The sequence below is a fragment of the Falco naumanni genome, chromosome 8 (assembly GCF_017639655.2).
Source record: "Falco naumanni isolate bFalNau1 chromosome 8, bFalNau1.pat, whole genome shotgun sequence".
Classification (NCBI taxonomy): Eukaryota; Metazoa; Chordata; class Aves; order Falconiformes; family Falconidae; genus Falco; species Falco naumanni.
Genome location: NC_054061.1, coordinates 52460041 through 52487048, shown reverse-complemented (window position 1 = coordinate 52487048; position 27008 = coordinate 52460041). Strand labels below are relative to the sequence as shown.

At 39.6% G+C, this 27008-nt stretch overlaps 1 protein-coding gene across 2 annotated transcripts in view; it reads left to right on the top strand.

Annotated features, from left to right (window-relative positions):
- The first annotated feature begins 1027 nt into the window (after positions 1 to 1027).
- The window catches only part of FAM171B (family with sequence similarity 171 member B), a 36810-nt gene continuing 10829 nt past the window's right edge, over positions 1028 to 27008 (top strand). The window contains exons 1-6 of one of the 2 annotated variants that reach the window (XM_040604443.1): positions 1028 to 1349; positions 20878 to 20946; positions 23708 to 23941; positions 24666 to 24758; positions 25051 to 25209; positions 26323 to 26490. In XM_040604443.1, the coding sequence (XP_040460377.1) occupies positions 1184 to 1349; positions 20878 to 20946; positions 23708 to 23941; positions 24666 to 24758; positions 25051 to 25209; positions 26323 to 26490 (889 nt within the window). In that variant the 5' untranslated portion in view covers positions 1028 to 1183. The remainder of the gene's footprint in view (positions 1350 to 20877; positions 20947 to 23707; positions 23942 to 24665; positions 24759 to 25050; positions 25210 to 26322; positions 26491 to 27008) is intronic. The other variant, XM_040604444.1, reaches the window with a different exon arrangement.

Sequence of the window (27008 nt, the reverse complement as noted above, 5' to 3'; positions counted from 1 at the left end):
CCACCTGAGAACACGCGATGCTGGCTGTGCAGAAGCAGCCTCTTTTTCTTTGCAGTGCCCAGAGAAAAGGTTGAAATAGGAAGCTGGCTGAGGGGCTGTTAACTGGGCAAGTAGGTACTGAACAAACGTTTTCTAAACAAAACAGGATCTCTCCATGTGAGCTGCTGGAGGAGAGTTCCACATCAAGTAAATATTTGCCTCGTTGTTGTGCTTTTTTGCTTATGTAAAAGAAAGGTCCCATCAAATGAAATAGTTTTTTGTGGCACAGGGTTTTTTTGGTGCTGATGAAGGTGCAAGTTTCATCTGTCCAGATGTGCTGCCTTTGCTCAGGTGTAGCAGTCTGAGCTGCCCGTCAACAACTTCAGGAGTTTTTCTGTGAGCCCACCCTAGGTAACATCCATTCCAATTTTACCCAAGTTAATGCGTATCCTTAATTCTAACACACGTGTTGTTTGATATCAGGACCGTTAATGTGAATAAACATCTAAGTAAGGCAAAGGCACGCTTGTGTGTGGAATGAAAGCTTTAGGAGCTGCTACGAACACAGCAGGCTCGCCCCCGCGCCTGCCGCTCACCAGGGCCGCAGTACGGGCGTCCGAGGCGTCTGCCCTCTAACGCGACGGGATGCTCCGGGGTTGCAAATACGCCTTGGCGCTCTCAGCAACGAGCGTGGCCGCAGCCGACTTCAACGCCGCCGGTTCGGAGGGGGCTGAAAGCCAGCGAGCGCGGCGGGTTTGATGTCCGCGCCCACCCGGCTACAGACCGCAGCGCCGGCCGGCCCCGCGCCCTCCCCTCTCGGCCCGGCTCTCCCTGCCCTCGGCCGTTACCGCCAGGCGTTAACGGCGAGGCGCCTTCGGAAAGCCGTTAGCCCGCCCCGCGCTCCGCAGGGCCCGCAGGCAGCGGGGCTTCCCGCCAGGGCGACCGCCCCCCGCTGCGGAACAGGACCCTCTCAGCCCGCGCCCACCGCCCCCGGGCCGCCCCGCGGCCCCGCCCCGCGCTCAGGCCCCGCCCTCTGCACGTCCGAGGGGCGGGGCGGGCTCACGGCTGCCCGGCCGGCAGCTGCCGTGCGTGGGGGCGGCCGCTCGCCGCCGCAGTCCCGCCGCCGCCGCCGGAGCCGCTGGTCCCGGCCTCCCGCCCGCGCCCTCGCCCGCAATATGCCTCCGCTGCCCTCGGGCTGCTCGCCATGCTGGGGACCTGCGGGCGCCTCTCCTCCCTGCTCCTGGGGCTGGCGGCCGCGTTGCTGATGGGGCGGCCGCCTCCCGCCGCCGCAGCCGCCGCCGCCGCCACCCTCCCGCAGCAGCAGCGGGCGGCGCTGCCGGGGGGCGCCCCCGCCGCCGTGGCAGCCTCAGGTACCGATCCCCGCCCCGTTTCTCCTGCCGCCGGGTACATAGCCGCTTCCCGCCTTCCCTGCGGGCATTCCGTCGGGGCCCCCGCTGCCCGGCGCGTCCCGCTCCTCCGGGGTGGGGGCTTGGCGCCCCCCTCCGCCGCCCCCCCTCCGGGCTGCTGGGGGCCTCGCCGCTGGAGGCCGGGGCCGCGTTGCCGCCGCTGGGCTGTGAAACCGGGGGGGTTGCGCTGCCGTGCGAGGGACGGAAGGGGGGGTCCACCGCTGTGCTTTGCATGAGGCGGGTAGCGGGGCCGCGGCGGCTGCTGCGGGGCGAGCGGGATCCATCTTTAATGTCCCGGGATCCGCCGGTGGGCCGGGCGGGGGGCGCTCCCGGGGCCCGGCGGACGGGCTCGGGGAAGGGCCCGGTGCGTTCCTGCCCGCTGGCAGGAGTCACCAGGGCGAGAGGTGCAATATACGTGTAAAAATACATGTAATGTTCAATTATTTATTTGGATGTACAGTTGCATCAATATAAAAATAAATAAAACCCCAGCTGATAACGTGTGTAAGCGTCTCAAGCCTGTCAAAAATGGGTGATGGGGCTGGTGAGCTCGTTGGTTGTTGCGTCTCCTCTGCAGAATGAGGAAACACGTCGTTTATCCAACAGCTGAGAGTATGGAAATCATGTGCTTATGTCAGTATTAGGCCGTGGTGTTACGGTCAGATTTGTGAGGTTACCCCCTTGCAGAACTGGGGCAGGTGTTTGTTCTGTCACCCGGTGTAAAAAATAATGTGTCTGTTCTGAAGGCTCAGGCTCAATTGGGATAAAAACAGTGTTATTCTTGATGTATTGCCTTTCACCAAAGAATTTCAAAATGGTTTCAAACATGAATTATTTAAGACCTTCTAGCACCAAGGCTCTGTTTGGGCATATCACTGGAGCATATGTTTCGTTTTTAACATGTATGCATGTTTCTATTTCCAGTTGACTTCAAGAAGGTATAAAATGTTCTTCGTTTTAGTCATATGCTTAATATTTTGCTGAATTGAAGCCAATTTGCAAAGCTGCCAAAGTATGTATGTTAATTAAGAAATATAAGCAAAGATCTTGAGTTATGGTCTTTACTTGTAACTTCTTAAAGATGTAGAACAAGAAACTAGGTTTGGTAGACTATGAACACATTTAAATCTTCCTGATAGGCTCTTTAAAATGCCTTGCTTGACTTGCTTTTTGGTTTCTTTCTTGTGTAGCTTTGTTTTTTGGGTTTTTTTCCCCCAAAACATTTAAAATATAGGGCCTTAAAGAAGGGTATTTGATAAACAGCTTGGTTCCTGGTTTTCATTTTCAGCTGATGCTTTTTAATTATTTTGTTTCTTACTGTGCTTTTAGAGGAATATACCATTAATCACCAGCAAACCCCATTTAGACGGCATTGGCAGCATTTCTGACTTGTGCAGTGAATGTTTTTCTCATTAAAAATTGAGTGGCAAAAAAAAAGGGGGGGGACGACACAGTTTTTGTAATTCAGTGATCATCTTTGGTTTCAGCTATTGATTTCTTTTCAAGAAGCTCTGTTACTTCATTGCCTTCAGCCCTGGCTGAAGTCTTTGTTGGTACCAAACAATTTGATGCTCTTGGTTTGCTGTTGTTGCTGTTGCAGACCCACGTGCCTAGTTGCTGTTGCTTTCTTTTATTTGTTTATTTTGCTTCATAGGTTTTGAGGTATGAGAGTCCTGAAAGTGCCTTGTAGTATGCAGCTTTCATGATCAATCCCAGTTTATGAATGTTAAAAATGTATTTTTTGAGCTGATCCTCAGCATTCGTTTATGTTATGTTTAAATACAGTTAAAGCTTTATTTTACTGGTTGGCTGGCTTTCTAAATGATCTTGATTAATTTTTTCTTTCATAAAAAATCGAAAAAAGGCAATAGTGATGAATCTTTTTCATAGCAGTGATTAGCTGGTCTTCATAACTTTCATTATTATGAAGAAGCTGCTAATAACCTTTGGGGTTTTGTGTGGTATTTCCTTTCAGTAAAGCATGTAAGTAATTTTTGCTATGTTGATGTTTTTGAAATTTTAAAAAGGAAGAGCCTGACTCCAGTTATGTATTTATCAGATACTAATGTCTTATTCCATGAAATTATCTTTTGATGGTTTACAGCCAAAAGGTAGGGAGGATAAACGGCTGTTGCTTTTGCAGCAGCAGACTGGCAGCAGAGTAATCCCTAAGGGGAACGCTCTGAAGAGGCCACTCCTGCAGCAGCTGCAGGTCCTGTGCTGGGAACTGCCAGGCAGGCAGCGGCTTCTGGAAGTAAGGAGGAGCCTGGCTGAATTTGGATTTATGCTGCGTGCTTGTGACCCCGGTCTTGCTGGAGCAAATGAGCCTTATCCTCCTAGAATAGGGAAGGTGCTGTGCTAAGGCTGAAGTTCACAACCTTTTCTCAGTTGATGTTCCTGTATCAATGTCCCTGTTCTGTCGAAGCTAATTATTCGGTTCTACAGATCAGTTCCCTCCTGGATTAACACAGGCTTCTGCCAGTGTAATAATTGTGCTGTCTAGAAGAGATGCTAAAGTCAGCACAGCTGTGTACAAAAGTTTCGAGTGCGGACTCTACTGCTGACATGTAAATGCAGCAGTGAGAAGGTAGTTGCACATCATGACTGAATAGGTTTTCTTGCTAATCTCCTCTTTCTCCTCCCTTAAAAACAACAACAAATTTACTGCTGCCAAAAGAAATAAGTAAATTCTAAAGACAAGGCAGAGAAGACATGCACAAGAGGAACTCTGTTCAAGGAGTTACTCTGACTTGTGTTATCTAAGGGATGTAGCTATTCCAAAATTCAGGCATCACCACCCTAACCAGAGAGATCCATCTCTCTCTCCTCAGTTTTTTTTTGCCCTGAAGTGGAGAACCTGTCTTGGTTCCTTGTTATTCATAGTAACTTTTTCCATTTCCTATGTGGCAGTTCAGAAATCTGGACTCTGGTGTGCAGAAGCAATTGAAGAGAAGTTGCTGGGAGCTTCAAATAGTCAGCGTTGAAGTCAGCGGGCTTGAGCACAGAATTCAGTAAATTATAGTCCTGACTTCGATCCAGGCAAATCTGTTTTGGTTTTCTTTGTTCCCTTTTGTTTATCTTTATTGAGATGCATTCTTTACAGGAGATGTTTCTTTAATATTCACTGTGGTTGCGATATTTTGGTTGTGGTACATTGTTATTCTCTTCATAATGCAGATACAGTGCAATAAACAGAGCAGAGACCACTAATTGAATAAGTGATACTTAACTGCATCAGTTCCATGGCAGATCTGGTGTGTGCTGAATGTACAAGATTCTTCTGGAAAAAATAGCAGTTTTGTAAACAGAAGCTGTCACATTATGTATAGACAGCACATAGGATGACATATGCCATCTTAATGTTGGAAGTGTTGAAAGTTTTTTTTCCATGTTCGAGACCTTAAGTTAGACTCGAACTATGCTTTAAAATAGGTGTTATTCCTTCAAGTTTCTGTCCTATAACTACATGTTCTATGCTGTGGGTACTCTATACCTTTTGTAATCCCAGTGTAAGCAAGAAGACTTGACATGGGTTTGTTATAGACCATTCCCAATTTGCTTTACATCCTAGAATTCAGAGAAGAAGAAATTTTTTTATTAGTTTTATTATTATTTTTTTTTTACGCAGGTGACTTTGCATACAATGGGAAGATTAGCTTGATTTTTATAGGGTGAAATTAAAAAGTGGTAGCAGCTAATGGTGGTCCTGAATAAAGGAGAGGAGAGAATTGGAATAGCTGTACACATTTCTGCAGTTATTTGTTGAGACTGATGAGATAAATACGTGATTGCTGGCAAACCCAGAAGAATATAAGAGATTACTTTTGTACCTGTTGGAAACAAATACGCTATTTGGATGCTGCCTGTGAATTTGATCCTGTGCCCATTTGCCAATAGTGACTGCTTGCATGTGATGATGAGTTGCTATCTAATGCAAACCAGTATTCCAGACAAGAGATTTCTAGTTAAGATTTTTCTAAAAACTCTTTTGTATGTTGTCTTCCTGATCATTCAAGGAGGACATAACTTTCTCGTGGTTCCTTTTTATTTGAGATAACGCAACAGAAATATTTCTTTGACACATTGTAAGTGTGATTTACTGATTTGGTAATCTTTGTTTTCAGTGATTCTAGTTGTGAAATGTTTTTCCTACTAACTTGCATATTGGTGTGTAGGTGGTACTTGGATATTTAGAGGAACATTTGGTTTTGATATCTTGTTCTGTTAATCTGGGTTGGAATCTGAGTGATAATACATAATGATGCACTTTTTTAAAAAATGAAGTATCCAGTGCTGTGTGACTAGCTTGATTGTCCCTTTGTGGAACAACCTGTATGGTTTACTGTCTCTAGTCACTGGACAGGGGATTAGTATGGCAGCAAAAAATTCAGTTCTGTTCTGGAGCTGCTGTCGCAGTCAGATACAGACCCCAAGAAAATGAGTGAGGAGATAAAAGCTATATAGGAGGAGATTCTGTAGCATTCCTATAAAGAAGGAAATACAGTAATTTTCACTGAGGGATTATGTAGGATGCAGTTTCTGCTCCAGAAGTCAGGGCTGTCTAACTAGGGACTTCTGATCAGCACTGGGGTTAATAGTTACACAACCAACAGCACAGCTTTCTTCTCTAGTAGCTAATGGAATATACTTGGTGTCGGGAAAAGGTTTATTGTTAAGTTGTCAAAGCTTACGGGTTAAATTGTAGTAACTGTTTTCGATTTGGACATGGAGGAGATGGTTTGCAGTCTTTACAATAAGACTTTTGATTTGTTTTAGGTATATCAGATGTAAACATTTGTTGGGAATCTATGTGTTTCTTATATGGAAAACCTTAATGAAACTTTGGAAAGCTGACTTCTGATTGCATGAAAAATAATTTTCATTATGAAATAGAACTCCAAAAGTATTACATGCACACCCCAGCAAAATGGCTTAATGCAAGCAACTTCATCTATGGAAATACACTTAGAAAATGTCCTTTGGCTTGCTGTTCACTTTTCTCAGCATTCTCAGCCTCTGGGATTTGCAATAATAGTTTCTCGGCTAGGTGAGAAAGTAAAGAAAGAATGTAAGACTTAGACTTGTCCTGATTTATTGGAGCTGATGTTCTTAAGTGGCTTAGCTTTGTGTGCTGATCTAAGGCTTAGTAGTGCAACAAAATATCAGGAAGGGCATTAGGACACTGGAGAGGTGATAAAGCGTCAGCAGTTTGAGACAGAAATAAATAATGAAAAAGATATATTAACAGATAATTTCATTCATGTGTCCATGTGTTCCATGATTTAGGTCAATCAGTTGCATATACAAGAAAAAGAGGGGTTTGGGGTTTTCCACAGTAGAGCACAAATGAAAAAACGGGTACTTTTTTATTTTTCAGGATGAGAATCAGTATAAACAAAAAGGTACTGAGGAGTTCTGAAGACGTAGGCAGCTCTCCTGAGTTGAAAGCTTGCTTTTATTAAAGCTTGTAATGTATTATACAGCATCACACTCTGTACTTCAGAAAACTTGTTTTCAAGAAACTTGTGCTGATAGTAGCTTTCATTATAAAGAACTGAGAGAGACAAGGGCAGAAATGTGTTTTAGTATTCACAGAAATGGGGCCCAGAGTTATGCGGTGAGAAAGTGGCAGGAAGCAAGGGTAATCAATAACATCAGGAAGCTACCTATTGCAAGGCGGTAGGTTTTGCAGTGCTTATTTATTTTATTAAAGTTTCACTATTTCTTGTCAATCTGTTGGCAGAGGACACAGCATCAAAGGCCAATTGATATGTAAAAACATTCACAGAATTGCTGTCAGGCTGCGAAAAAGGTATTTTCGGGATTTGGAACGCAACTGCTATCTGGGTCACTGGGGATCTATAGCTTGCTTTCTCTGTGAACTAGCTCAGTAGATGAAGTCTTTGAAGACAGACAAAGATCTGAGAAGAAAGCTTAATCAAAATAAACTTTATTTTTGTCATATCAAACTTACAAATATAGTGCAGGTTGCTTTGTTGTCTTGAAAGTTGCTTTTTTTTTTTTAGACTATATTCTTCTTTAATGAATGGGGATTTGAAGCACAATGTGACAGAGTAGTTGAGTCCTCTGTATTATTCCTGGTATTCTGTTTAATTCCTAATTCATAGATGTAGCAATCTGGTGTGCAGTAGGAGCACCCAGATCCTGTGATCAGGAATTTCCATTGCACCGTAGGGGTCAGTGTACTCTTGAATAATGCTTATGTGTTCAGTAGGGTAGAACTACCACATCTAGCTCCTCCTACCTAATCCCAACTTGCTAGAGGTGTTCCAGTACACCTCATGTTCTCCTAAACTGCCATCTGCTGCACATCTCTACAAGAAACTGTATTCAGCAAGCTGCAAGGCAACTATTGCATTTCTTGCTTTGTGTTTCTATCACTACATGTTGTAAGGAATATATGAGGTTTGAGAGCAATTTTGCTGCCAACACATGCTGGAGGGGAGGATGTGAGGGTGCCCAGCTTTACAGTTGGCAGTATGAAAGTGCATTTGCTGAAACAGCCTGTGCTGGGGACCTTAAGGTCAGAATGTATTGCCTTGTCATTTTCGGAGGGACATAGATCAGGAAGGGATGATGCTCAGACCTTCCGTATGAGAAGGCACACATATACTGTATTATGAGCAGGTTCTTGTGACTAGGAGATAAACATCAACAGGCATAGTCCAGTGTGTGTGGAGGATACACCAAAAGCACCAGTTACCTTAAGCATAGCTTCTCAGGCAGAACACAAGGCTAATGTGTGGCACCAGCAGTTCTGTCAAAAAAACTTGTCTTGTACGCTATGAATTTCACAAGCAGTTGTCAGCTGTCTGTAGATGATGTGAAAACAATCTCCTCCCATCTCAGTTGGACTAGCTGCCATAACTTCCACCTTTCTCTTCCATCTTTAACCCAGGCCCCAGGGAGGCAGCAGACTTCCCAAAGAAGTGGGTCCAGCCAGCATATTGGCTCTTCTGTTCCCTTCAGAAGGGAGCCTGCCATGACAGTGACCTGTCTTTTCTTTTACTTGATGGAGCAGTTTTGATGCAGGACATAGGCTGACCTTACCTCGGCAACACCTCCGTGCTAGGTGAACCATCGTCCTCGTCATTGTTCAGTTCCACTTGCAGAGCCTCATAGCTTTTATGCAAGAGCACCTGGGAAGGTGCATGCATGGCTCAATCCTGCTGATGTGTGTTCTTGTCTGGTGTAGCTCCCAGGAGCCATCCTGTGTGACCTGCTGGGATTGGCAGGGCTGAGGAACGATGTTCTTTCCTGTCTGTGCATGTATAAGCCCCCTAAAGCTCACCAAGTACAAACGTGAATCCTGTTGGGTTCCCATGCTATCCTTATTCTTTCCCCCTCAATTACTTGTCCTTCTCTCTCTTCCCTGAGGTTGTGATGGTGCTTCATCGTGGGGGTTCTTCTGGTTGAAAGATGTAAGTCAGACTTCAGGGCAGAGTTGTTACCCTTTACAATATGGAAATGAGACAGTTGAAGGAGATGGATCACCGGGTCAGATCTTCCTGCTGGACTTCCCACGTGACCTTTCTCACTTCAGCATTCTGCACTTACTGCTGATGGTGCCAGGTACCTGAGACAGTGCGGTCCTACCAGTGGAAGAGGCAAGAGGTGGCCTCTCATGGAGGTTACGTGGAAATTAATTGTGGCTGTTGATGGGTTAGAGGGTAAAAAAAAATCTTGGCAGTCAACCTGATTTTCCTTGTCTTATTTTGAAAAATGTGTCTGTTTTGGTGTTGGTCTTACGTGTACAACTGACACCTATAGCAGGTTAACCTGCAAATGGTGGTGGATAGCTGTGGTGGGGAGTGGGTTTTCTGTGTTGAATATGGTGCAGCAGTTACAGGTATGAGTGCGAGGCTCGTATGGAATCATGTGCATTAAGAGGTCATGAAGCTGCAAAATACAGAGAATTCACAACTGCTTCATCATGTCCCTGACAGGCTGTTGTTGAAATGCATTATTGACATGACCACTGCACCCCAAAAGCACTTTAAGGTCTGCGGAGTGTCGTTCGATTAATGAGTGCTTTAGCCTGTACAACTGAGTATTTGCTTGAGCACTTTTACTAAACATGGTGTAGTTATAGTCAGATAAATTGGAGCACTGACCCATTATGATGCAGTTTTTCTTGCAGGAAAGAGCTGAATTCAGGTGGTTGTTTGTGGGTTGTTTGTTTTTTTTTTTTAGTTTGTAGATGGTCAGTAGTAGTTCATCTGCCCCTTCTGAAATGTGTTCTTCTGGTTGAGATACTACTTTTATTTCTGGACTTCTTATGAATCTTTTACCTGTATTCAACAACTGAGCTTTTCCACTGGAGCGTGCCTGTAGCTTTCAGGTTTCATGCTGTAGGTTGTTTTATTTGCAGGTCCGAGCAACCCTTTAATTACCCTGATTTTACTTTTACAATCAGTGTTTCTGGTTTTATTCACTGCAGGTGTTCTTAAGTTAAGCCATGCAAGAAAAAGTATGTCTAGTGTTACTGAGTAAGGCCATGCAAGTTAAAGTACATCTTTTCACCCCATTTCCTTAATAAAGCATAAAATTTGCATCAGGTTGTGAGCTCCAAATTATCATGGGATGCTGTACTCCTACTAAAACATCCAGTCAGACTTGCTAAGTGTATTAAAATTAGCAGCTGAAATAAGCCACCATCAAGTGAAGATGATGTTTGTTCTTGGTTTTTTTTTTCTTTCAGTGTTTTCTGTGATTTGAAAGTAACTATGAAGATCTGGAACCATGATGGTATGTAGGCTGGAGGAGTCTGTAGTCTGACCTGCTTAAAGCAGGGTTGATACTGAATTCGGCTGTGGGAGTTCTTTGCTGTCAGGCCATGAAAGCCTCCAAGAATGGAGAACCTCTCTGGACAACCTATTCCAATGATTGTCCTCAGAGAGAAAAAAATTTTCCTTGTGTCCAGTCAGATCCTTTCCTGCCCATTTGTGACTGTTGCTGTTTGTTATCCTGCTATGCATCTGCCTTCTGGGTAAACTCATGGGTTTTGGAAGGCTTGTTCGGGTCCCCCAAAGCCTTTCTTTTGCAGGGTTAAACAAGGCTTATTTCTTTGTGTGGGTCCAAAACTGAATGTGGTTTCCAGATGCAGTGTAGCGAGTGCTAAGTGGCAGGTATTAATTACTTCTCTTGCTGTTTGCTTTGCTTCTGTTGATGCAGTGTGGTGTGCTGTTAGCCTTCATCATTTCCAGGGTGCACTCCTGACATGTTTAGCTTATTGCTGGCCAGGACTCCCTGGCGTTCTCAGCAGAGCTACTGCCCTGCCAGTCAATCTCTTGTTGGTACTGGTGGAAAGGGTCATATGCATAATTTTGTATTTATCCCTGTTGAATTTCACCCGGTTCCTGTTGGTCCATATCTCTGTCTAAGTCCTTTGGAGCATATTGACTGCATCCTCAGCTCATTGGCACCTACAGACTTTGAGGGTGCGTTTTGTCCCCTCCTCAAGTCACTGACTTGGACTTGTACACAGCTATGGGGTGTGTCAGCTGCTGCTGTTTCTCTTGAAACTTTTGCATTTCGTTTTGGGTAGGCTGTTTTCCTCTAATGCATGTAAACTAGAAGAAAGTGGGATTACATCCTTTGCTGCAGACTTGGGGCTGTTTTATAAATATGATATATACAGTTGGCTCAGTCCGTTGAAATAGATACTAGTGTGTAGCATGGACTTTTGGTTATGAAATTTGTTAAGACACCAGGTTTATTATAAATTATTTATTATTAATGACTTTATATAGGCAAGGCTCCCAAATGAAACTGAACGGAACACTCTCATGTAAGTTATTTTCTATGAGGTAGCAAATCTGGCTAATAATTTATCTGTGCTAATGCGAGCTAAACTAGAAAAAAGGTCAATGATGTCAAGATATTTGAAAATATAGGCTGTTTCGCTGGAATAAACAAGGAGGTGCTTGCCCTCTCCAGCTATTATAGACACTAATGAAGTTATAAAGTTTTTTTGGGTCATTGTGGAAAAAGTTCCTCTTATTTGAAGGCTTTCATTAAGTGACTGAACAGGAGAAATTAGTAGTTTGACGTGCTGCATTTACCCAACATAAGTAGACTGTGTTTGGAATAATAAAAGTTGTTAATAACATGAATTATGATAATTTATCACAGGAGCTTATTTCATTGTTTGTGAGAGCAAGGGAGAAAACTCACTGGGCTGAAGGAGAGATTTTTCTTTGGATTATGGACCACTGATGTTGAGAAAATCCTGTAATTAAATTGACTGGAATGGAGACCCAGCAAAACATTAGTGAGATGCTGTGTAGTTTTGGTGCAGCATTGGGCAAAAGAATCTGTCATGGCTGAATGCCTCTTAATTAGTTGTCAGGTTCCTTTTCCCCCTTTTGTCTGATTTTGGGTTGGTTTGGGTTTTTTTACTAAGCGCAGTATAGATAACGTGTCCCTCTACAATTCTGCCTCCTGGATTTTTCAGTGTTTCATGGAACAGATTGTCTTAGAAATACTTAAGTGCATTTGCTTCTCCCCAGTCCACTTCTCACAATGTCAGAGGTGCTGAATGAATCTGAGAATCTGGGAAGGAAAACTGTTCCGTTTTCAGTCTTGGTGCCAATAAAAATATTTCCATCATCCTAGAAAGGTTTCCATGGTGCTAAGTTGTTTTCCAATTATTCCCTACAGGAATTTGGCCACTTGCTGTGAAGGGAGAACTTGTGTGTTGGTGGTGGTGGTGGTTGTGTTGGAGACATGGTTGGTGGGCAGCGTGTTCATCTCTAACAGCTGTCCTTCAGCTGTGGGTCCTGGAGCACTTCATCCTGTGCTGAGCGGTAGAGAGGCAATAATGATTTGGTGGCAGTGGCCGAATCATTAATATATGCATTATTGACACTTACCTCAGTGGCATCCATGTGTGCAGAAGAGTTACATTATTGTGAGGGTAATCTTGATTAAATTGTTTTGCCTTATCCTATGATCTGATTTGACAGATCCTTCTCTTTTTTTTAAACTCTTTTTACGGCATCTGTGGAATTTTATTTAATTAGAACTAGTAGGAATCTGCAGTCATTTTCTTCTGCAATCGTTTTTCTAAAAATCAATTGTCATTTATTGTTGTTCTATGCTTTTTGATCATTCATTTTATGAAACTCAACTTTAATAAAAATTTATGTATGAAAGAGATGGTAGATTGTTGGGTGCTCTTGTTGCTGCAGTATGGATTTCCTAACCAGTGCATTAAAAAATTCCTGTCCTGCATGTACAGGACTACAGTTAGGAAATGTTGGCCTGCAAACTTGCAATTTTATTTTCTCCATATATGTCTTTACGCACTGGCCTTCTTCCAAGGGACTAGAGGATCTTTTCCTATAAGGGAAGATAAACAGTGCTGTAACATTGCAAATAGTTTTCTTTAAGTAGTATGAAATTATGCAGCTTTGGGGGAAGAAATGTATTTTCAGGAAAGAAGAGTGACCAGCATGTTATTGAATAATGTCACTGAATACAACGGTAGCTTTCCTTTGTGACTAGTGAGTAACGTGCACTGACGTTTGAATTACTAGTTTGTAGGTTATATTATAACATTGTGAGTTTATGCAGGCATATATGTCTTAAGGTTAAAACCTTCAGGGCATTAAATGTCATGTTTGAAGACAGTACTGCTTTGTTTTCCTTTTGGTTTTTTTTCTACTCTGCCAAATTAAGGGAATGTTTGAACTTGCACAGATTTTATTTTCTTTTTCCAGCTAATTCCACTCACTAGCTGTCACTAAGAATAACATGAAACTAATCTGGTACCTAACCCACTGAGTTTAAAAAAATTGATTCATGCTATAGGGTTACTGGAATATTCTTACCCTGTCCAAGTATATTGACTGTTAAAGGGTAGGTTTGACAAGTCATTAGAAATTACAAGAAATGGTCTCATTTTGTCAAGATGATGCATAATGACATATTTTTTCTGTTTACATAATGAAGGTTTGATTGTAAAGTTCATGGGTGGGAAATGCATGTTTGCTTATCACCTAATAGGTACTTGCAGTTGCACTGGTGGGTATTTAAGATAGTATTTTAAATAGTACATTATGTGGATTTTGATGTTTTCCTTCTGTACGTTTCCATCAGTATTCTATAACAAACTGTGGATTTTGAATATTCATTTTTTCATTCCTTCAACAATGATGCAAGGTAGAATGATAAGGGTAGTCATCTAAAAAATAAAAGAGCAGCATTGTAGGTTTAGTATTAGCCAGTGAGTAAATGGGAGCATGAAAGAATAATCTTATAATGGCCTCTGAAATGCCCGGGCAAAGGTGTTCTATTTTGTAGGCTTCAGGAGCTCTGTTACTAGTATTTAATTGCTCATTCATGTCTTTCACTTGCAAATTTATCTTTAGTTGATATATAAGGTTTTTTAAGATTTTTGGTCTTGTAATAGTAATCATTTATCTCACTTACCTGAGATTACAGAAGATGATATTTAAAATGAATGAATTCTAGGTAAGTGAAGCTCTGCAGACTGCAGCATTTCATCTTGTCTGCTCCATCTCCCCCTTGCCCCAGGAAGGTGAATTTCTGAGCTTCCGTCTTCCATAGTAACCAAACCAGGCTGGCTGATGCAATGAAATAGCAGCAAATAAAAATGCAAAGTTGCTATGGTAATTGGAATTGTCATAGCTTTACTAGCAGGCGTAAATTTTGAATTGTATTGAAGTTCTTATTATTTATGACAATATACCAGTACAGCAAGACATGTGAATTATAATGCTGTAACAAAAAATCTGGCTTATTGTATCCTGTGAGTTCTCATGTTCTGTCTTGAGTGGTGAAACATTCTGATTTTAGTATGTGAATTGAATGAGGAAAGCATCTAATGGTGAAAAAACACAATGCAGCTACTTAGCAAATGAGTACCTCACCACAGAACATGGTGTGCGCTTAAAAATGTTTCAGTGGGTTTTTTTAATGACATGTGTACCACACAGCGTTAAAGGAAAACAGGAAAAAAAATCTGATGTAAATTTCATAGCTGCTTTCATGTCTACATTTCATAGCTCTTGCTTAGGTAGCCCATAGAAGTATTTAAAAGGAAATGCTTGTTTTCTTTCTATTTTCTTTATCTAACTAGGTGCACTTGAAAGTGTTATGGGGTACGTTCCCGCTGGATAGATGAGTTGTTAGCAGCTTTATGGATTAGCCTGATGACATTCTTGCGTAGTTCTTACAAACATGATCGTTCCAGGAAGGTGTTTATTGATTATGCAGTAGTAATCATGAAGGACACAGTCTATAGTGATCCATTTTATTTTATTGATTTTGCTGGACCTTAATTTCATCAATGTTTGGTTCGTGTCAACATTTGTGGAATGAATATCATGCTTACTCAGGTTTTTTTATGCATCTGGTCTGAGATCTTGGTTGGAAGTGTAACCATTTATAATAGTATTACTCAGCTGTTGGTTGTAGAAGACAGTTGTTTTGCTGTTTTTATTTATTTAAATATTTCATTAAATCAGTCCACTTGTATATACAACAGATCTTAAAATTGAAAAAGCTGAAATGTTATTTTACCTATGCAATAGTATAGATTTTGAGCTCTAAGGCTGTGCAGATGTTAAAATGATACAAATCAAATAAAATGATTGCAAGCATTAGCAGTTTGCATGTTTGTGAGGCGTGGTAATTTTTTTAAAAATAAGAGTTCAAGGTAGCGCTGCAGGCAGTATCTGTGCAAGTGTGTCACGGAACTAGATAGCTGGAATGTTATGTCTATTTGAAAAATACTAGGAGTTTCTAAACTCTCTGACTTCTCTGAAGAATTAGCTGATGCTAGACGAGTATATCCTCTATCAAAAATTGAAAGCTCAAGTTTGCCAGTGTTGAATGTTGTCCATATTTAGTCCTGATTAGATTTTATCTTTCTTCTAAGTTGCTTCTGAGTTTGGAGGAACTGATTTCAAAAGTTGTGGGGAAATTAGTTTGTTGGTTTACACTGATGTAATGGCTATTTGCTACTATGGAAGTTGTTTTAGTGCCTAAGTACTCATAAGGTATACATTTAAACTAATAGTTAAGGACAAGATTTCTAGTAAGATTTCTTTGTAATTTTCTTTACCTTCCTCATTAAAAAAGAAGTAAACATCCTTTTCCTCTGTTGTTTGCTTAAGAAGTGTGTTTATATAGGCACACGCATAGCAGACAAAATAGAACCCCTGAAATAGGTTGGTGTAAGAGGAAAATAATTATTCTGTTGAAGTGCAACAAAGTTGCTTTAAGTAAATAAATTCAAAAGCATCACTAAAAATTCGGTGTTACTTCTATGTAAGGAAGTGGTGCTAAGTCTATAAATTGCTGGAACAAAACCCCTAGAATATATGACTGAGAAAACCAGTCTATTTCTCAAGTAGTGTGATTTTTTTTCTATTCTCTCTGCTACCAAAATCCCTTTTAGAAGGGAAAGAGGCCTTGGTCATATCTGTAAAATACATCACACTTTCATGTATTTCAGTAGATGGTCAGCTTCTCCATGCTGTCTGATGCAGTTTTATTATAACATGAAACTGGATTTTGGGTCTGTTTTGAACTAAAAGAATAATTAGTCTTTGACCTACTAATTTACTTAGGACCTTGAAGTTTGCTCAGGATCATGTGCTAATTTGCTACAGGCAATCCCCTGTTTTTCAGTCTGCTAGATTTGAAGTCTCCATTTGAGGTGTACATCCTGATGGGTTTGATTCAATGCAGTTAATTTTATGTAATGCAGTTACTCCTCTGTTGTTGGTTTATGAAGCTTGCAAAAAACCTCACCTTTAAAAAAAGTATTGATATCTTTTTCATGATCAGCAATCTCAAAGGCTAAAATATTAGGGGCAGTCATCATCACAGAGATTACTCCGAATGCTGGGAGGTAGGAGACAGCAGAGCACCACCAAGAGAACTATGAAATGCATGGAGAAATAGGAACTGGGAAAGACTGTTTGCAGAAAGCAGTGAATGAGCAGAAAGCAATGGGAGCAAGGATGACATGGTTTTTATTTGAGATTACGGTAGATTGTTGGGTTTACATCTTTCCTACACTGCTGTTTTGTTCAGGTCTTAAAAGCAAACGTATCCAGTTGTTTCAAGAGATGCAGCCTAGTCTTGATTTGGAACTGAGGAATTGGATAGTGTAGGAAATGTTTTCTGACATAATGTTTTTGTTTCTTCCTAGTAAGGTGGGAAGAAGGGCCACTCGAAGACTACGGTATGTGCTGGAATAATGCATGTATCTACATGAGTGAGCTTCTAGTAAATAACTTCTTTTTTTTTTTCTTACCAGCGTACAGGTGCTTAAGGACTCTGGCACTGCGGTCTGCATGTGCCTATCACAATATACATTATTGAAGTAAGGAAGCATTTCTCTGTAGCTGAAAGAATGGTTTATTTGAAGAAAATGTGAAAGAAAATGTTTGAAAAGCTCTCAAAGTTAGAAATGTATCCCCCCCCTTCCCCCAGCAAAAGCTCATCAGAGTAGCCTCATGGGTGACAAATCCCCCACCTAAGTAACAGTGTGTTCAATTTTTTTCCAATTTCTAATCTATTACAGTTTCTCTTGAATATGAAGAAAGTGCTTGCAGAAGACATCTGGGTTTGACTAGATTGGGTTAAACTGTCTCCTGTAAAATGACTGTAACAGCCATTCTCTGTGTAAGACACTGCTTTTCCCCCTCAGGATCTAGCCTTAGCTCCTTCGTAATTGGGATTTTGTTGATGGCTTCTGTGGAAATTGGTTGACCAGAAATAGGGCAATGGGAACACTGTGGTGTCCTACTTTCTCAGACCTGGTTTTACTGCCGAGTCCCTGAAGTCAGTGATATATTTTGTGCCGCTGCAGAAATTTGTGCCAAAGTTGATCTTCTAAATATAAACCTTAAAGTTCAATTTTGCCTTAATTTTTTTTTTTTTAAAGAGACTGCTAAGCGCTAAGCTACAGAACTGTACTGTATAGATTATGTGGTGGTAAATGTTGATTACCTTCGGGTTCAGATTTATTTAATATTATTTTTTTACAATATCTGTGTATTGCTTAAAAACAGTTCTTTGTAAGTCTCTATAGTTGAACACTATTGAACAGCATCCCTGACACAGGGCAGTAAAATGTCAGTTTTTCTTTCTCCAAAGTGCATTTTAAAAAGCAGTCTATACTTGCTTTAAAATTAGAGTAATTGTTCTGCCATTTTACTTAAAAGATCAACCTAAACAAGGGCAGGCTTTGGCTATGACTGTAACCCAGGTCTGTCATTATGCACCCGTTTTCTTTACCAGTCACTTCATAGTTATAGTTAGTTGCATGGCTGTTTGCTAATTAGATGAAAGTTTTAACTCCTGGAGTAATTCCAGAGAGGGGCAGTACAACTTTTAACCTTGTGCTAAGTGCAAGAATGAAACTGTGTCAGCTAGTTCTTAGATTTCAGGTGTTTTCTCTTTTCAGCCAGGTAGAATGATTGTATCTGTTATCCTATGTGTGTGGTGTTTTTAGGTAAATGTAGCATTCTATTTTCCAGATAAATAGATTTTTACAGCTGGTTAGGTATTTGTTGAATTTTCTCAGACCTTTTGTGAACTGTGCGAAGTTCTTTGCTTCTCGGTTTGGTTACAACGTATTCAAAATAAAATGTGTAGATTTTACTTGTAAATAATGAGTAAATACAAAGTTAAAATTGCATACTGAGAAACATTCGCAATGTTTTTTTTTTTTTTTTTAGTAGTATTCCTGTGTCATTTTAGGGAGAAAAAACATTCTGCATCTATTTTATGCTATTATTTTAATCAAAGGAACAGCATATAAATAGCATATAAACGTCTTTATAAAGAATCACATAATTAGTTTTTAAATCAGATATTCTGTTACCAATTTGGAATATGTAGAATTGTTTGTATAGAGTCAGAAATGTCTTTATACATGTACATGCCCATCTGTATGTAGGGTCTATAAATGACTGTATGGAGTGAGAGACCATAAAAAGAACACTGAATAGCAAATGAAGACTATGTTAGGATGTAGGGGTTATTAATGAGATTTGCAGGCTATTTGATATCTATATGAAGCATAATTGGAAACTGGTCGGAGAGCTTATCCTAGTATCTGACAGTAACTCTCAGAATATAGCCATAAAATAGTTATTGGAGTTTAGGGGTCACCTATTATGTCATTTTAATGCGCTATGCAAGGCAGAAAAATCTGTACTGTGTCAGTGCATTGTACCTTAATAAAGAGCAAAAGGTAACCGCAGACTGATGGTGCACTGTGGTGAGGACAGCTTACTTCAGCATTAAATCGTTCCATGTCAGTTAGCTGCTGCCACAACTCACCTTTATGTACATGGATTTTTAATGAGCTTTAAAGGTATAATAGGCTTTTACTTTTTATAGATATGCTTTTGTAGTTTGTCACTGGCATTACTGTAGTTTTAAGGAAATTTTAAGAAGTAATGATTGGGTTTTGTGTGTAGGAGGATTGCTTTTATATGCCCTTTTTTTACTAAAGCCAAATGTGTGTTGACTGTCTAAATTATATATAACATTGATTCCTGCCCGCTCCACCCCCCCGTGGTGATATCCATTGCAATACTGAATGTGTAGTAAAGCCTGATAGTCTTAGAACATGTGATTTCTTCTTTACAGATCAGCATACCTTTCAAATTCCTAATTATATTAAGCCAAAAAATACAGTGTTCTATGAATGTAAAAGATGGAAAAATGATTGTTCAGTCAGCTAAGACCAAGCAAATTGCACAGCACGCATTTTATCTGCTGAGCTGTTAAGCACGTAATACAGTGTAGACAGTTTTCATAAAACACATGTAAGCGTGTGCCTAGTCTGGCATGGGTTTAGACATCTCTAGGCAAGGATGAGAAAGGTCTCTTTCGAAGGAAGAAACTGATGAATAATGTAATTGTAGTTACTGTTCTTTCTGCTCCATAAGGTAATCACTTAATTGGGTAGTTGTGTGTCTGAGGAGGGTAACTGCCTCCTTCGAGGTGTAGAACCTCTTTTGCTATAGACCCTTGTTGATAAATAGGAAAAGGGATTTATGGCTGGGCTGCAGAATGTGTAGGGGTGCTTTCAGGGCAGTGCCCTGCATGTGTGTGTTCACTGCTATATGTCACAGTTAATGATACGTGTAGTTTGGAATATACTGCTATTTGTAAGGTCTCTGGCCTTGACCATGTTAATTTAATCTCCATAGATATGGTGATGAGATGACACGCTTATCTTCAGGTAGACTTTAGAACAAATTGCATAGGGGTGTTATAATGAGAGTATTCTTTTTCGCTGTTGTGTTTTGTACCCAGCTTACAATTCCAGGCAGTTCTTTGGCTTAATTCTGTGATACGATTTCTGAGTTAGGACAATGATGTGAAGTCAAATTCCAGGCATTGGATGATGATGCTCGAAGAAATGAGGTCATTTTACTGGCTGTGACATTTCTGAAGTAGATAAATGTGGTAGAAGGCCTTGCTTTCCTTTGTCAACTGCTGCATTTGTATGAGCATCCATCAGCAAATGTTCAAATGTCGTAGAAGCTGGCATTTCCAGTGGACTTGCCAAGAGACAAATCTCCCTTCCTCTGAGGCAGCACAAATCAAATTAGCTAAGACTGAGTTCTTCTGATTGTAGGAGTTCTGTCAGATCTGTTTAATACTGAGACACAGCTGACCCACTTGTGTTTGGCAAGTGTTAGTGACCAGAAAAAAAGCACAAGTTTCATCTATTGGTGAATTTTTGGTTTTGTTAAACAGTTAACTAACAGTTCATTTTTACATCTGAAATGTTTTTCAGTACATTTTATTGTGATTTAAAAATCCTACCACAGTCGTCTTCATATTTGAGACTTAAGAGTGTCCTTAAGGACTTGTACGTTAAGATCTTTCTAAAAAGAAAATAAAAAGCAGGACTTTCTTAGACGTCTTGAGTGTTAATACAACATGCCATTAAATGTCTGTTGAATTTGCATGTTAAAGGCATTTGAGGGAGTTGGTTTGAGGAGGAAGTTGGTCAAGGGATGTCATGTTTGGGAAGGTACAGATCAGTCATACACGTGGTACAACCACTGCGCACACGGTCTGAGCTCCTGGGATTTTGTGTTTGTTTTGCTTTTAACTAGGCTCTTAAAGCTGGCCTGCCGTAGGATGCTCTGGTACGCTCAGTTGTATACAAAGCAGTGGTGAAACGTAGCTGTGAGGGAGGAAAATTGTTACTGTTGGAATCTGGCTTTTTTAACTGGGATTTTTTACATATTGTCATTTCACTAGTAGTTGGATTCAGAGGCATAATACTGTGTGCCTGTCGTGTCTTCCACACTGTTACTGTTGAAGAATGGAGAGATTTTTATTATTATTTTAAAAGTCTTTCCAAAATCATTGCACACAAACTTCAAGTGACTGTTAGCAGAGTGTATTCCGGTTGATACTGGTAAATCTAAACGATTTTGCTTGTGTATATTGCTTGCAGGGAGGGAACAAGTCCCAGCTGACTGGCATACTTTCCCTTGTCAGGAAGACTCTTGTGTTAGCACAAAAGGTAAGGCCAAAAGCAGTGAGAGCTGGAGATAGTCCCCTTTAATCTGTTTCTTAATATTAGCAGGTGAGAAGTGAGCATTTTTCACTTGGGTTACTGCTATTTACATATGACAGTAATACACAGGCAATTGCTCTTCCAGAGCTTGCATTGTATAGGGCTGTGCCTGTTTCCACATGGGAGACCTTTGTCTTGGTAACTCCCCCCCTCCCCCCAGGATTTCAGTCTGCATTTACAACTACGCTTCAGCATCTTCTCAACACCATTTCAGGCAAGAGTATCTGTTTTGAAAAACTGTGGCAATGTCTGAACCCGTAGAAGAAAGAAGTAAGGAAAGTTGAGCATGGCTACAGGCAACCAATGATATTTGTCAGTTCACAATGAGAAAAAGTGAAAACAGTGGACCTTTTGCCATTTTTGCAGTCTATTTTTTTTTCAGCCAAAAGCTTCTTAAAAAAAAGTGGGGTTTAATATGGATGTAACGAAGGGGATAAGAAAAAGAAATATTTTTGCCCAAAATAACCTTCAAATTTACTAACAGCTGGAGGAGGAATGCAGCAATTCCCCCACCACTGCGTTTTCATTAGGCTTTTTGTTAGCAGGAAATGGAAAAATACACACTAAAAGGGTGAAATGATTGGAAGGAGGTGTCTTTCTAAGTGTATTCTAGGTTTTCATTTTTTTAAATGGTATATTTCAGCTGCTAATACTACGCTCTTTTTCTTGTGACTTAATTCCAGGTGGTAAAATGCTACTTTAAACTAGACATTTCTGGTATTGATTCTTATTGGCATGAGCTTGAATTTTGTACAGCTGAAGTTCTTACCTTTTAGGTAACAGGTCATGGGATACTCCTGGCTTCGAAGCCATTACAGGATCCAAATATCATACACAAGTCCTTGCCCTATTTGGTAACCTTTTAAATAGTCGTTGGCCAAGGGCCAGTGACCTGTCTTCCAAATTTTGGAAACCACTCGAATTATGCTAGTGTATGTGTAACTGTATCAACACCTGGAAGATCTGTTTAGTAGCCATAATTTGCTTACATGACATAAATTATTTTTTTTTAATCATTATGTGATTTCAAAACCCTCTAGCAACACCAGTTTAAAAGCATTTTTATTCTTAAAATATCATGCATGAGGAAAAAAATACAGATGACATTGTTCTAAGATTATTGTGCTTTTTCTGTTCTAATCAGTCAAATATGTTTGAGTACCACTGGGATCTCTTTTTGAAAGTATATATTAATTTTCACAAGGACATGTAGATTTTTCTGTAACAATGTAGAGAATCAAACTGGCACAGCTGGTGAGTTTTTGCTGCGTATGCGATAAATAGTAATAAATTAAGGCTGGTGTAGCTTTGGTTGTGTGCGGGTTATTTTTTGCTTGAATATATGGTATGCTGCATGCATACAGCAGGTCTAAATAAATACTTATTTCAGGGAGTCCCAACTTGGATGTCTTCACTACATGCTGTGGGGTTTGTTGTGTTGTTTTGTTTTGTTTTGTTAATGGATTATGCTCAGCTTCTCAAGGCCTTTTCATTTAAATCGAGGTCAATGGTAGTAATCTCTTGGTGAGATGTCCATCTCAATTATAGAGGAGATAACATAATGAAATTGAACTTATGTTCATTATGAAATTATGTAAATTTCAAGCAAACTTAGCCTGATATTTGATGTAAATAGAAATGCGTATTCATAATTAATGTATTTGAAAAATTTTGGGTATAATGTAGTACAGTGGTGTTGAATAGCATTATGTCTATAACCAAAATACTGGAAAATCAATGTTTTAAATATTTTCAACAGTGATCCATACATATTATAATTTAAGGTAATAAATTAATTTCACACTAGATGAAACATGGAATTCTGTCTATTTTCACGTACCTGCTGTCTATGAAAAGACTCCCTAATTATTTGTAATTAAGGTGGGAGAGACTGAATGTAATTAAGAGCATCTTTGAGACTCTTGTTCAAGCAGACTTACTGTTTTAAACATGCTGCACAGTCACTCTGATTATGATCTCTTACAAGGTATCGTAAAGGAATGTGAAATCCTTTAATTAGCAGTAGACAAATGCTATTTAGAAGTTGCAATACAGAAGAGTGAAAACGAGACCAGAATTGTAAATCTGGGAGATGGTGGGAGATCATAGTTTAAAAGAGTTAAATTGTCTGGATGCATTTGGTTACTTCATAATGATCTTGAACATGTGAAAATAAACATGTTATCCCACAGTCTGCAGACATTAGGTTCTCTGCTTTTAGAAACTCAAGGTGCATCTTCAAATGTGTGACCCAAGCCGAGGGTTACGCTTGGATAACAAGACCGTCTCTATTATCAGTGTGATCCTGCAGAGCACTTGCCAGGCACGTAGAGTCTCATGTCACAGATGCATTGTTCAAGCTTAAACAAAAAGAGGAAGAAGTGCTTTGTAATTTTGGGTTTGTTTGGGTTTTTTTTTTCTGATTGGTTAGGTGTTACATTTGCTGAGTTTGGTAAATGCTTTTTGACATCTTTGTGCCCCATCTCAAGGATTTTTGCTTCCTCCTTCTCTGTGGTATATAATTATGGGATATAAATATGGGGTATGATTACCCCTCCCTTTGGCCAGAGCTTACCCCTTGTTGAGATAGAGACCCACTGTACATGATGAATAGCTAAGGCATAAACTGTAGGTTTTCTTTAAAAATTTAAGTTGTGATACTTAGTTATGATGTATTATGACCTCTTGTTTTTCTTTCTGTTAATAGGATCTGTTTTTACACTAAAAGTTCAAGTAAATGACATCATCAGCCATCAGTACCTGCAACAAGCAGTTGTAGAAGTGTTTGTTAACTACACGAAGACAAATTCTACCCTTACTGGAAACAATGGAGCAGTATTAATAAAAGTTCCTTACAAATTAGGATTAAGTTTAACTATCATATCGTACAAGGATGGTTACATGTTAACACCTTTGCCTTGGAAGACTGGGAGAATGCCAAGTACGTAAGAGCCTTACAGTCCTATTATTAAACTGTATCTGTCGGTAATTAAATTTCTGTCTTCCTCAGCAGTCTGGGTAGTTACTGTCAACTGAGAAATGACTGAATTAAGTCAGTCAAGGGATGTGCTTGTCAATGCAGACATAATGGTGAACGATCTGTTAGAGTTATCAAAATTCTTATTATTGTAAAAAGAGAAAACAGACCTTTTTAACTCTTAAGTAGGTTATGTTGCCATACCCGAGTGTATTGTGAGAGATTGTTTACCTAGACTTAACAAAGGGCTGGTAATGTGTTTTGACAAAAATCACGTTGTCTTAGTGATTTCTGGAGTGCCAGTACTTGTACATATACTATGACATGTATAACTGTAATTATATCTTCCTTTCAGCAGTGCTTCCTCACAAGTTTTTGTGTTTAACTATTGCATACTTTTTAAAAAGTGACATGATTTTTTTAAAAAAAAATCAAGATAGACTCTTAAAAATTCTAGCCACTTGTTTATCTATAGAAGGTATGAGACAGTAGCAAACATACACAGAGGTCATCATGCCTAGCCACTAAAATTCCTGCTCTGGACAGCAGGAGTAATTTATTTATCCAGTTCTCAGATGTTCTCTTTTGGTTTTTTTTCAACTGCTCTTTTCACTATTCCTTTAGAATCGGGGATCCTGCAGGATTTTTTTTGGTTGCACTATCTAACAGATGTTATCGCTTTCCACAGTATACTCATCTGTGACGCTTTCGTTATTCCCACAAAGTCAAGCTAATATATGGCTGTTTGAAGATACTGTCTTAATTACTGGAAAGCTGTCTGGTAAGTTCATTGTATGCAGACCTTAATCTAAACGCTTTGTGATAACCATCTGTACACATACCCCCAAAAAAATAAATCTAGCAATTCATATTCTCATGTACTACTCAAAGCCAGATTTTCAGTTAATTGTGTAGCTGTATGTGTGGCTGTGACAACCACTAGACTAGAAATACACAAACCATGGAGAAAATGGGTGAAAACAGGTTGTTGTGCTAAATTGATTTCTGAACAGTTAGAAAAACACTGTTTGTGTATTTTACCATTGCTAAGACAAGACATCACTCTTTTACAGATGCCAAATCTCAACCAAGTGTTCAGTTTCCAAAATCTTTAATGAAGCTTCCACCAAACCACAACATTACAAATGTTACAGCCTATCTGACAGTACCAGAGCAATTTTTGAAAGTAGACAGCTTTCTCTATACAGCAGGAATTCTTCTCAATAAATCAGGTATGTAAATACAGTATTTAAGTGTTTTCCTGAGAAGAAGAAATCTTCAAATTGTAACACATATGAGGACATAGTGTTTCAGCGTGTGAGAAGGCCACTACATGGCTTGTTTGAACTTGTCACTGTCCTTTAATTTTCATTGAATTAAAATAATAAGATATTGATATCTTACCTATTTTAAAACTTTTCTTATCTATATTTTACCTCTGTAAATGTAAAGCGTAAGGGAATGAGCATTGTTTCTCCCCTTTGAGTTCTTCTTTCAATGTCTGGCATGTGTTTTAAATTATTCATATACTCCTAAAGGAATAAGCTTCCTTTCAGGGCATGTGGAAGCTAATTGATATCTGATGCACAAGGAGTTTTCTCACAACCAGCTCCTAAGGGCCTGCATAGATTTAACATTATTCTGGTATTTACTAATTCTGTTTCAGCGGCTTTCACCATCCATGTCGTTTTGTGCATTCTGAAGTATCTGCGTAGTGTAAGGAAAACAAAGGAAACAAACTTTCAGGCTGCATTGTAAAGCTTTTTATATGAAATGTTTCCTCTGAGTGCTTTGAGCCTTATGATTAACCATTCGGTTAATTATAACTGCCAAATTAGGAAGTTAATCCTTACAGGAAAGTTTAAGAGGACTGTTCAACTAAGGAGAAATTCAGCAGTCATATTTGCATATGTCTTCAGTTTTGATTCAACATTACATATAAGGAGTTTTGTATAATTGCTATATATTGTCTGTATTTCACATAGGTTAGCTATTTTGTAATCAAATCATCTGAGGGGAAGAACCCTTTTTCTCCCACCCCCAAGCAAAGTTTTGCCTAACTATTGGTTATACAGTCAGCATTGAACGTGTATTTCAAAAGTCTATTTCTCTTTTAGAGATATGGTATAGAAATAACTGGGTTTTATTTTAATCACAAGATTTTTAAAAGTCCAGAAGAGAAGAAATGTTGATTTTTACTTGACCAAGTTGGTGACAGCTGACTGTGTAGCTTGATGTGAATGAGGGCTTGCCTTTAGTTAGAGGATAGATTCTTAATTCTAAATATTTTTCTTTAAAATACACTATGAATGGAGAATTACAGGCAAGGTATTTCTCATATTCAGGTTTCAAAAGCATGGAATTGGCTCCTCTTGCTGCAATATGTGTAAACGTTCTTTTGACTGGGAAAGAACTGAAAGTAAATGGTCCCATTCAGATTACGCTTCCTCTTCCCACAAGTACTGTAAAATCAGGAGATGCTATACCTGCATGGACATTCGATATGAAAACAGGTAAGTGGACTACATTATTTGTTATTCTATCTTTTAACACAGGTGTATAGTTTTGGGCACATGACACTGTGTGTCATGGAACAGTGATGGCACTAAATATATGAGGTGGTGATAAATAGTCATAATTTTTCTTAGTGGTTCTGTATTGGTTTTTGATTGACTAGCTCAAATTGTTCAAAGGAATTTCCCTGCTTTCATTGGTTCAAAAAGCTTTAGTAAAATTCATTAGCATTCCTATTGAACAAATTTTAACGTAATTTTTATTTTCATGGGAGGCTAGGGATTCAGGTAACGTACCTTTTAGGTGATGTTAAATTTTAAACCTGGTAATTTTCTGAATGCCACCTTAGAGGAAAACGAATCGGAACTGAAGATTTGGATGCTTTTTTCCTAGAGTATAGCTCTAAAGATCCTTTGGTGCAGAAACTGGAATAGATATTACTTCAGTTAACAAAAGCAATTCATAAAGTGAAATGAAGGGGAAGTAAGAGTTACCAAAGGGAACAACACAGTTCTTA